Genomic DNA, 12500 nt, shown 5'->3' on the forward strand with positions numbered 1-12500 from the left:
TTCTGTCTCTCATGACGACACACTTTCTGTCTTCTGTCTCTCATGATGACACACTTTCTGTCTTCTGTCTCTCATGACGACACACTTTCTGTCTTCTGTCTCTCATGATGACACACTTTCTGTCTTCTGTCTCTCATGATGACACACTTTCTGTCTTCTGTCTCTCATGATGACACACTTCCTGTCTTCTGTCTCTCATGATGACACACTTTCTGTCTTCTGTCTCTCATGATGACACACTTTCTGTCTTCTGTCTCTCATGACGACACACTTTCTGTCTTCTGTCTCTCATGATGACACACTTTCTGTCTTCTGTCTCTCATGATGACACACTTTCTGTCTTCTGTCTCTCATGATGACACACTTTCTGTCTTCTGTCGCTCATGATGACACACTTTCTGTCTTCTGTCTCTCATGATGACACACTTTCTGTCTTCTGTCTCTCATGATGACACACTTTCTGTCTTCTGTCTCTCATGATAACACACTTTCTGTCTTCTGTCTCTCATGATAACGCACTTTCTGTCTTCTGTCTCTCATGATGACACACTTTCTGTCTTCTGTCTCTCATGATGACACACTTTCTGTCTTCTGTCTCTCATGATGACACACTTTCTGTCTTCTGTCGCTCATGATGACACACTTTCTGTCTTCTGTCTCTCATAATGACACACTTTCTGTCTTCTGTCTCTCATGACGACACACTTTCTGTCTTCTGTCTCTCATGACGACACACTTTCTGTCTTCTGTCTCTCATAACGACACACTTTCTGTCTTCTGTCTCTCATGATGACACGCTTTCTTTCTTCTGTCTCTCATGATGACACACTTTCTGTCTTCTGCCTCTCATGATGACACACTTTCTGTCTTCTGTCTCTCATGATGACACACTTTCTATGCTTTTAACTGCATGACCTCAAACTACTTTCTCACATTCCCTACCCATAATGCACCATGACTCTCCAATATATGTCAACACAAACAGTGCATGCTTTTATTTTGTAGTGTGGAACCCTGAAAAAGACTTGATTAAAAATATATTTAGATTTTTTTTTTTGGTATTTTTTTCAGTTTGTCCATGGTGGGTTGTCGTAGTCAGGAAGTTGTAACACGTGGCTTGGCATCGTCTTGCTGAAATAAGCAGGGGCGTCCATGATAACGTTGCATGGATGGCAACATATGTTGCTCCAAAAGCTGTATGTACCTTTCAGCATTAATGGTGCCTTCACAGATGTGTAAGTTACCCATGTCTTGGGCACTAATACACCCCCATACCATCACACATGCTGCCTTTTACACTTTGCGCCTAGAACAATCCGGATGGTTCTTCTCCTCTTTGACGTCCACAGTTTCCAAAAACAATTTGAAATGTGGACTCGTCAGACCACAGAACACTTTTCCACTTTGCATCAGTCCATCTGAGATGAGCTCTGGCCCAAAGGAAGCTGGCGGCGTTTGTGGGTGTTGTTGATAAATGGCTTTGGTTTTGCGTAGTAGAGTTTTAACTTGCACTTACAGATGTAGCGACTGACTGTAGTTACTGAGAGTGGTTTTCTGAAGTGTTCCTGAGCCCATGTGGTGATATCCTTTACACACTGATGTGGCTTTTTGATGCAGGGGATCCAAGGTCCGTAATATAATTGCTCACGTGCAGTGATTTCTCCAGATTCTCTGAACCTTTTGATGATATTACAGAGCGTAGATGGTGAAATGCCTAAATTCCTTGCAATAGCTGGTTGATAAATGTTGTTCTTCAACAATTTGCTCAGGCATTGTTGACAAAGTGGTGACCCTCGGCCCCGTCCTTGTTTGTGAACGACTGAGCATTTCATGGAAGCTGCTTTTATACCCAATCATGGCACCCACCTGTTCCCAATTAGCCTGTTCACCTGTGGGATGTTCCAAATAAGTGTTTGATGAGCATTCCTCAACTTTCTCAGTCTTTTTTGCCACTTGTGCCAGCTTTTTTGAAACATGTTGCAGGCATCCAATTCCAAAATGAGCTAATATTTGCAAAAAATAACAAAGTTTACCAGTTGGAACGTTAAATATCTTGTCTTTGCAGTCTGTTCAATTGAATATAAGTTGAAAAGGATTTGCAGATCGTTGTATTCTGCTTGGCGGAGGTAATTAGTAAGAAAATTAAATAAAAAGAGATTAGTGACCTCCAGGTAGGACATGGAGACGCTGTACATCATGTCGTCGCTGGTCTCCTCGATGGCTCTGAAGAGTTCGTTCAAGGTGCGGACGTAAATGCCAGGCTCCTTGTCGGTCCCCAGCATCGTGTACGTCTTCCCACAACCTGCAGACAACATGGTATCTATTCATCACTATCTGTACATCAGTATCTATACATCAGTATCTATACATCAGTATCTAAACATCAGTATCTAAACATCAGTATCTATTCATCAGTATCTATACATCAGTATCTATACATCAGTATCTATACATCAGTATCTAAACATCAGTATCTAAACATCAGTATCTATTCATCAGTATCTATACATCAGTATCTAAACATCGGTATCTATACATCGGTATCTATACATCGGTATCTATACATCAGTATCTAAACATCAGTATCTAAACATCAGTATCCAAACATCAGTATCTATTCATCAGTATCTATTCATCAGTATCTAAACATCAGTATCTAAACATCAGTATCTATTCATCAGTATCTATTCATCAGTATCTATACATCAGTATCTATACATCAGTATCTAAACATCAGTATCTATTCATCAGTATCTATACATCAGTATCTATACATCAGTATCTATACATCAGTATCTAAACATCAGTATCTAAACATCAGTATCTATTCATCAGTATCTATTCATCAGTATCTATACATCAGTATCCATACATCAGTATCTAAACATCAGTATCTATTCATCAGTATCTATACATCAGCATCCATCCATCAGTATCTATTCATCACTATCTATTCATCAGTATCTATACATCAGTATCCATCCATCAGTAACTATTCATCAGTATCTATACATCAGTATCTATCCATCAGTATCTATTCATCAGTATCTATTCATCAGTATCTATACATCAGTATCTATCCATCAGTATCTATACATCAGTATCTATACATCAGTATCTATCCATCAGTATCTATTCATCAGTATCTATACATCAGTATCCATCCATCAGTATCTATACATCAGTATCTACACATCAGTATCTATACATCAGTATCTATACATCAGTATCTATTCATCACTATCTATTCATCAGTATCTATACATCAGTATCTATACATCAGTATCTATTCATCAGTAACTATCCATCATCCAACCTATATGTGAACATATACAGTGTGCATCCAACCTATATGTGAACATATACAGTGTGCATCCAACCTATATGTGAACATATACAGTGTGCATCCAACCTATATGTGAACATATGCAGTGTGCATCCAACCTATATGTGATCATATACAGTGTGCATCCAACCTATATGTGAACATATACAGTGTGCATCCAACCTATATGTGAACATATGCAGTGTGCATCCAACCTATATGTGAACATATACAGTGTGCATCCAACCTATATGTGAACATATACAGTGTGCATCCAACCTATATGTGAACATATGCAGTGTGCATCCAACCTATATGTGAACATATACAGTGTGCATCCAACCTATATGTGAACATATGCAGTGTGCATCCAACCTATATGTTAACATATACAGTGTGCATCCAACCTATATGTGAACATATACAGTGTGCATCCAACCTATATGTGAACATATACAGTGTGCATCCAACCTATATGTGAACATATGCAGTGTGCATCCAACCTATATGTTAACATATACAGTGTGCATCCAACCTATATGTGAACATATACAGTGTGCATCCAACCTATATGTGAACATATGCAGTGTGCATCCAACCTATATGTGAACATATACAGTGTGCATCCAACCTATATGTGAACATATGCAGTGTGCATCCAACCTATATGTTAACATATGCAGTGTGCATCCAACCTATATGTGAACATATACAGTGTGCATCCAACCTATATGTGAACATATGCAGTGTGCATCCAACCTATATGTTAACATATACAGTGTGCATCCAACCTATATGTGAACATATGCAGTGTGCATGCATCCAACCTATATGTGATCATATACAGTGTGCATCCAACCTATATGTGATCATATACAGTGTGCATCCAACCTATATGTGAACATATACAGTGTGCATCCAACCTATATGTGAACATATGCAGTGTGCATCCAACCTATATGTGAACATATACAGTGTGCATCCAACCTATATGTGAACATATACAGTGTGCATCCAACCTATATGTGAACATATACAGTGTGCATCCAACCTATATGTGAACATATACAGTGTGCATCCAACCTATATGTGAACATATACAGTGTGCATCCAACCTATATGTGAACATATACAGTGTGCATCCAACCTATATGTGAACATATACAGTGCGCATGCATCCAACCTATTGTGCATCCAACCTATATGTGAACATATACAGTGTGCATCCAACCTATATGTGAACATATACAGTGCACATGCATCCAACCTATTGTGCATCCAACCTATATGTGAACATATACAGTGTGCATCCAACCTATATGTGAACATATACAGTGCGCATGCATCCAACATATTGTGCATCCAACCTATATGTGAACATATACAGTGTGCATCCAACCTATATGTGATCATATACAGTGTGCATCCAACCTATATGTGAACATATACAGTGTGCATGCATCCAACCTATATGTGAACATATACAGTGTGCATCCAACCTATATGTGATCATATACAGTGCGCATCCAACCTATATGTGAACATATACAGTGTGCATCCAACCTATATGTGAACATATACAGTGTGCATCCAACCTATATGTGAACATATACAGTGTGCATCCAACCTATATGTGATCATATACAGTGTGCATCCAACCTATATGTGAACATATACAGTGTGCATGCATCCAACCTATATGTGAACATATACAGTGTGCATCCAACCTATATGTGAACATATACAGTGTGCATCCAACCTATATGTGAACATATACAGTGTGCATCCAACCTATATGTGAACATATACAGTGTGCATCCAACCTATATGTGAACATATACAGTGTGCATCCAACCTATATGTGAACATATGCAGTGTGCATCCAACCTATATGTGAACATATACAGTGTGCATCCAACATATACAGTGCGCATCCAACCTATATGTGAAGAGAACAACAACTGTGACGACTAACCCGTTGGTCCGTAGGCGAAGACGGTGGCGTTGTAGCCTGAAATGAGGCCCTCAATCAGGCCCTTGGTGGTGGCTCGATAGACTTCCTCCTGCACAGCAAACATCGCATTTCCACTTTCATCCAACGGCTTAACAACATTGAGGTGTGTTCCACGCACCTGACTGGCCAGGTAGTCGAAGGCCACGTCGAACACGTACGTCTTCTCCCTGGAGCGGTTGGCCCGCAGGACGTCGTCCGGGTCCTCCATGGGGTCCATCAGGACCACCATCTACAAAACAGACGAGGAGATACAATATTTGTTTATGCTCGTATATCATAAAATACTAACAATCATACACTCTAAAAATAAAATCCCGCAGATTTTATAGTAAAAAAAAACCACCTGGCAGCTCAATCGCCAGAATTTTTAAGTAAAATTAAGGGTAATTTTTAATGGGAAAAATGGTAGCACTGTTAGTTTTTAAGTAACATTTTGGGTCATTATTTACGGTAAAAATGGTAGCACTGTAAGTTTTTAAGTAACATTTAGGGTAATTTTTAATGGTAAAAATGGTGTAAGTGTTAGTTTTTAAGTAAAATTTAGGGTATTTTTTCATGGGAAAAATGGTAGCACTGTTAGTTTTTAAGTAAAATTTAGGGTAATTTTTAATGGTAAAAATGGTGTAAGTGTTAGTTTTTAAGTAAAATTTAGGGTATTTTTTCATGGGAAAAATGGTAGCACTGTTAGTTTTTAAGTAAAATTTAGGGTAATTTTTAATGGTAAAAATGGTGTAAGTGTTAGTTTTTAAGTAAAATTTAGGGTATTTTTTCATGGGAAAAATGGTAGCACTGTTAGTTTTTAAGTAAAATTTAGGGTAATTTTTCATGGGAAAAATGGTAGCACTGCTAGTTTTTAAGTAAAATTTAGGGTAATTTTTCATGGGAAAAATGGTAGCACTGTTAGTTTTTAAGTAACATTTAGGGTAATTTTTCATGGGAAAAATGGTAGCACTGCTAGTTTTTAAGTAAAATTTAAGGTAATTTTTAATCGGAAAAATGGTAGCAATGTTAATTTTTAAGTACATTTTTAAGGTTATTTTTAATCGGAAAAATGGTAGCACTGTTTGTTTTTAAATAAAATGTAGGGTAATTTTTAATGGTAAAAATGGTATCATTGTTAGTTTTTAAGTAAAATTTAGGGTATTTTTTCATGGGAAAAATGGTAGCACTGGTAGTTTTTAAGTAAAATTTAGGGTAATTTTTCATGGGAAAATGGTAGCACTGTTAGTTTTTAAGTAAAATTTAGGGTAATTTTTCATGGGAAAAATGGTAGCGCTGTTAGTTTTTAAGTAAAATTTAGGGTAATTTTTCATGGGAAAAATGGTAGCACTGTTAGTTTTTAAATAAAATTTAGGGTAATATTTAATGGTAAAAATGGTATCATTGTTAGTTTTTAAGTAAAATTTAGGGTATTTTTTCATGGGAAAAATGGTAGCACTGTTAGTTTTTAAGTAAAATTTAGGGTAATTTTTCATGGGAAAAATGGTAGCGCTGTTAGTTTTTAAGTAAAATTTAGGGTAATTTTTCATGGGAAAAATGGTAGCACTGTTAGTTTTTAAGTAAAATTTAGGGTAATTTTTCATGGGAAAAATGGTAGCGCTGTTAGTTTTTAAGTAACATTTAAGGTATTTTTTTAATCGGAAAAATTGTACCACTGTTAGTTTTTAAGTACAATTTGGGGTAATTATTAATGGTAAAAATGGTAGAAATGTTAGTTTTAAAGTACAATTTGGGGTCATTTTTAATCGTAAAAAAGGATAGCACTGTTTGTTTTTAAGTAAAATTTAAGGTCTTTTTTAAATTGGAAAAATAATAGCACTGTTAGTTTTTAAGTAAAATTAAGGTCATTTTTAATGGTAAAAATGGAAGGTTTTTTTTTAACATAAAATCTAGTCATTTTACTTTTACAGCGCATTACTGTAAGTTGAATATGGTACCATTTTTATTTTTACGATAAACTTCTGGAAACCGAGTCCCCATTTTTTCATGGTAAAACAGACAGCGATAGAAAACCCCTACCACTGTTACTTCTACAGTAAAACCGTGGCAATTTCTAACCGTAAAATGTACGCTAATTTTTCACGGTGCATTACTGTAAATTGACAAACGGTACCAATATTATTTTTACTGAAAAATTCTAGCATCTGAGCTTCCAGTTTTGTTTTTTTTAACGTAAAATCTATCATCATTTTTACAGAGCATTACTATAAATTTTAGAACGGTACCAATATTATTTTTACAGAAAAATTCTGGCAACTGAGCTTCCAGTTTTAGTTGTTTTTTTTAACGTAAAATCTACAGTTGGTTTTTACAGTGCATTACTGTAAATTGTAAAACTGTACCAATATTATTTTTACAAAAAAATTCTGATTAAAAAAAATTAAAATAACATTATTTAACGTAAAATCTAGTCATTTTACATTACAGTGCATTACTGTAAGGTGAACACGGTACCGTTTTTATTTTGACTGTAAAATTCGGGGAACCGAGTGACCATTTTTTTCACGGTAAAACAGACAGCGATAGAAAAACCCTACCACTGTTACTTCTACAGTAAAACCGTGGCAATTTCTAACCGTAAAATGTACGCTCATTTTTCACGGTGCATTACTGTAAATTGACAAATGGTACCAATGTTATTTTCGCAGAAAAATTCTAGCAACTGAGCTTCCAGTTTTAGTTTTTTTTAACGTAAAATCTATCATCATTTTTACAGAGCATTACTATAAATTGTAGAACGGTATCAATATTATTTTTACAGAAAAATTCTGGCAACTGAGCTTCCAGTTTTGGGTTTTTTTTGTAACGTAAAATCTACAGTTGGTTTTTACAGTGCATTACTGTAAATTGTAAAACTGTACCAATATTATTTTTACAAAAAAATTCTGATTAAAATTTTTTTTAAAAACATTATTTAACGTAAAATTTAGTCATTTTACATTACAGTGCATTACTGTAAGGTGAACACGGTACCGTTTTTATTTTGACGGTAAAATTCCGGAAACCGAGTGACCATTTTTTTTCACGGTAAAACAGACAGCGATAGAAAACCCCTACCACTGTTACTTCTACAGTAAAACCGTGGCAATTTCTAACCGTAAAATGTACGCTCATTTTTCACGGTGCATTACTGTAAATTGACAAATGGTACCAATGTTATTTTCGCAGAAAAATTCTAGCAACTGAGCTTCCAGTTTTAGTTTTTTTTAACGTAAAATCTATCATCATTTTTACAGAGCATTACTATAAATTGTAGAACGGTATCAATATTATTTTTACAGAAAAATTCTGGCAACTGAGCTTCCAGTTTTGGGTTTTTTTTGTAACGTAAAATCTACAGTTGGTTTTTACAGTGCATTACTGTAAATTGTAAAACTGTACCAATATTATTTTTACAAAAAAATTCTGATTAAAATTTTTTTAAAAAACATTATTTAACGTAAAATTTAGTCATTTTACATTACAGTGCATTACTGTAAGGTGAACACGGTACCGTTTTTATTTTGACGGTAAAATTCCGGAAACCGAGTGACCATTTTTTTTCACGGTAAAACAGACAGCGATAGAAAACCCCTACCACTGTTACTTCTACAGTAAAACCGTGGCAATTTCTAACCGTAAAATGTACGCTCGTTTTTTACGGCGTATTACTGTAAATTGACAAACGGGGCCAATGTTATTTTTACAGTACAATTCAGGCGACTGAGCTGCAAGGTTGTTGTTTTTTGTTTACATAAAATCTACAGTTGGTTTTTACAGTTCATTACTGTAAATTATAAAATGGTACCAATGTTATTTTTACAGAAATATTCTGGCAACTGACCTTCTAGTTTTTTGGGGGGGGGTTTTTAACGTAAAATTTACAGTTGTTTATACAGTGCATTACTGTAAATTGTAAAACTATACTAATATAATTTTTACAGAAAAATTCTGGCAACTGAGCTTCCACTTTTCGGGGTTTCTTTTTTTTACGTAAAATCTAGTCATTTTACATTACAGTGCATTACCGTAAGGTCAATACGGTACCATTTTAATTTTTACAGTAAAATTCCGGAAACTGAGTTACCATTTTTTTCACGGTAAAACAGACAGTGATAGAAAAACCCTACCCCTGTTATTTCTACAGTAAAACCGTGGCAATTTCAAAACCGTAAAATGTTTCCCCGTGTATTACTATAAGTAGAAAAATGTTACCACTGGTATTTTTACCATAACATTCTAGTAACTCAGCAGCCATTTTTTTTAACCGTAAAATCTACTTACTTTAATGAGTTTTTTCTCACAATGTACGGTAAGTGGGCGCTCATAAGTGCAGCTGGCAGTCTCCTGTTGCCTTAAAAGGTTATCAGGGGACCCTCGGTGGAGGTGTCAGACTCTCCCTGATAGGCAACCTGAGGACGTTGTTTTGGTAACGCTCCATTGTGCATCCCCTCCCCCCCCCTCAACACACACACACACACACACACACACACACACACACACACACACACACACACACACACACACACACACACTCACACAAAAGGCGCTGCGAAGAGTCCAAATTTAGCGGCTTAATGTGAACACGAGCCGGCTACTCCTAAGGTGTGCATTAGCACACCTGCTTAACGAGGCGGATCATTAGACGGCGGGTGTTGCTAACACCTCAGCTCCCATCTGTCCTTTTCTGCAGTTATGGCAACGTCCGCAGGCAGCGTGAGCGCACAGGGATCAATACTTACCCTCGCCGTGGCGCTCCTCGTTTTCAGGGAAAACCACCGAGTTGCTTGCCATAGAATTATTTATGTCCAGAATTGTCAGTACCAGCCGCTAACGTCAACATCCACCACAACAATAGAGCTATTAACACAATAAACACCAACATACACGCACGATTACACCCTTATCTACCCACCGCAAGGCATGCTGGGTAACAGGCTGCAGAATTCAGACACTTTGTTTTTCAAAGAGGCACCAAATGTAGCGACTTTTATCTTATTCTATTGAAACACTTTTGGAGACGTGAAGCTCTTCTCAACGAGCAGCGGGTTCTCTTCCGTCTAATAGCATCTAAAATCTTGCTTGTGACATTAAAAGCAAAGTTTATTGGTATTTTTAACTTTTGCGTATTTTTTTGACGAATTTTAATAAATTGTGGTTGGGGTCTATGATGCTATGAGTGATATATATATATTTATATATATGTATATATATAAACTCCTCTATGCAAAGCGAAAGCCATTTATCAACAACACCCAGAAACACAGAAAAAAATTATATATGTATATATATATATATATATATATATGTATATATATATATATATATATATATATATATATATATATATATATATATATATATATATATATATATATATATATATATATATATATATATATATGTATATATGTATATATATGTATATATATATATATATATATATATATATATATATATATATGCAAAGCGAAAGCCATTTATCAACAACACCCAGAAACACAGAAAAAAATTATATATGTATATATATATATATATATATGTATATATATATATATATATATATATATATATATATATATATATATATATATATATATATATATGTATATATGTATATATATGTATATATATATATATATATATATATATATATATATATATATATATATATATATATATATATATATATATATATATATATATATATATATATATAAATTTTTTTCTGTGTTTCTGGGTGTTGTTGATAAATGGCTTTCGCTTTGCATAGAGGAGTTTATATATATATATAAATATATATATATACATATATATATATATATATATACATATATATATATATATATACATATATATATATATATGTATATATATATATATATATATATATGTATATATATATATATATATATATACACATATATATATATACACACATTATATATATATATACACACATTATATATATATATATATATATATATATATATATATATATATATATATATATATATATATATATATATATATATATATATATATATATATATATATATATATATATATATGTTAGGTCAGGAAAAACCACAAAAGACTATATCATCCCGACAAGCCTGTTTATACAATCCCCTATTCCCGGTATTGAGCACTGTATAACAGATAAACCACAGAAACCTCAACTATATATATATATATATATATATATATATATATATATATATATATATATATATATATATATATATATATATATATATATTGAGCACTGTATAACAGATAAACCACAGAAACCTCAACTATATATATATATATATATATATATATATATATATATATATATATATATATAATTATAATTTTTTTCTGTGTTTCTGGGTGTTGTTGATAAATGGCTTTCGCTTTGCATAGGAGTTTATATATATATATATATATATATATATATATATATATATATATATATAAATATATATATATATATATATATATATATATATATATATATATATATATATATATATATATATATATATATATATATATATATATATATATATATTTATTTAATTTTTTGTTTTTTTAATTTTTATATACAGTATAGATATATACATATTTTTCTGGGTTTCTGGGTGTTGTTGATAAATGGCTTTCGATTTGCATAGAGGAGTTTTAACTTGGACTTACAGATGTAGTGACCAACTGTAATTACAGACAGTGGTTTTCTGCAGTGTTCCTGAGCCCATGTGGTGATATCCTTTACACACTGATGTCGCTTTTTGATGCAGCGCCGCCTGAGGGATCGAAGGTCGGTAATACATTTGCTTACGTGCAGTGATTTCTCCAGATTCTCTGAACTTTTTGATGATATTACGGAGCGTAGATGTTGAAATCCCTAAATTCCTTGCAATAGCTGGTTGAGAAATGTTGTTCCTAAACAATTTGCTCAGGCATTTGTTGACAAAGTGGTGACCCTCGCCCCCGTCCTTGTTTGTGAACGACTGAGCATTTCATGGAAGCTGCTTTTATACCCAATCATGGCACCCACCTGTTCCCAATTAGCCTGCTCACCTGTGGGATGTTCCAAATAAGTGTTTGATGAGCATTCCTCAACTTTCTCACTCGTTTTTGCCACTTGTGACAGCTTTTTTGAAACATGTCGCAGGCTTCAAATTCCAAACGAGC

At 33.8% G+C, this 12500-nt stretch overlaps 1 protein-coding gene across 1 annotated transcript in view; it reads right to left on the bottom strand.

Annotated features, from left to right (window-relative positions):
- Positions 1 to 12500, bottom strand: part of kif19 (kinesin family member 19) — a 59787-nt gene that overhangs the window by 20968 nt on the left and 26319 nt on the right. Inside the window, exons 3-5 of the mRNA XM_062055206.1 lie at positions 5458 to 5568; positions 5301 to 5388; positions 2166 to 2302 (exon numbers count right to left, since the gene is read on the bottom strand). Coding sequence (XP_061911190.1) covers positions 2166 to 2302; positions 5301 to 5388; positions 5458 to 5568 — 336 coding nt within the window. The remainder of the gene's footprint in view (positions 1 to 2165; positions 2303 to 5300; positions 5389 to 5457; positions 5569 to 12500) is intronic.

Source organism: Entelurus aequoreus, linkage group LG08, assembly GCF_033978785.1.
Source record: "Entelurus aequoreus isolate RoL-2023_Sb linkage group LG08, RoL_Eaeq_v1.1, whole genome shotgun sequence".
Taxonomy (NCBI): domain Eukaryota; kingdom Metazoa; phylum Chordata; class Actinopteri; order Syngnathiformes; family Syngnathidae; genus Entelurus; species Entelurus aequoreus.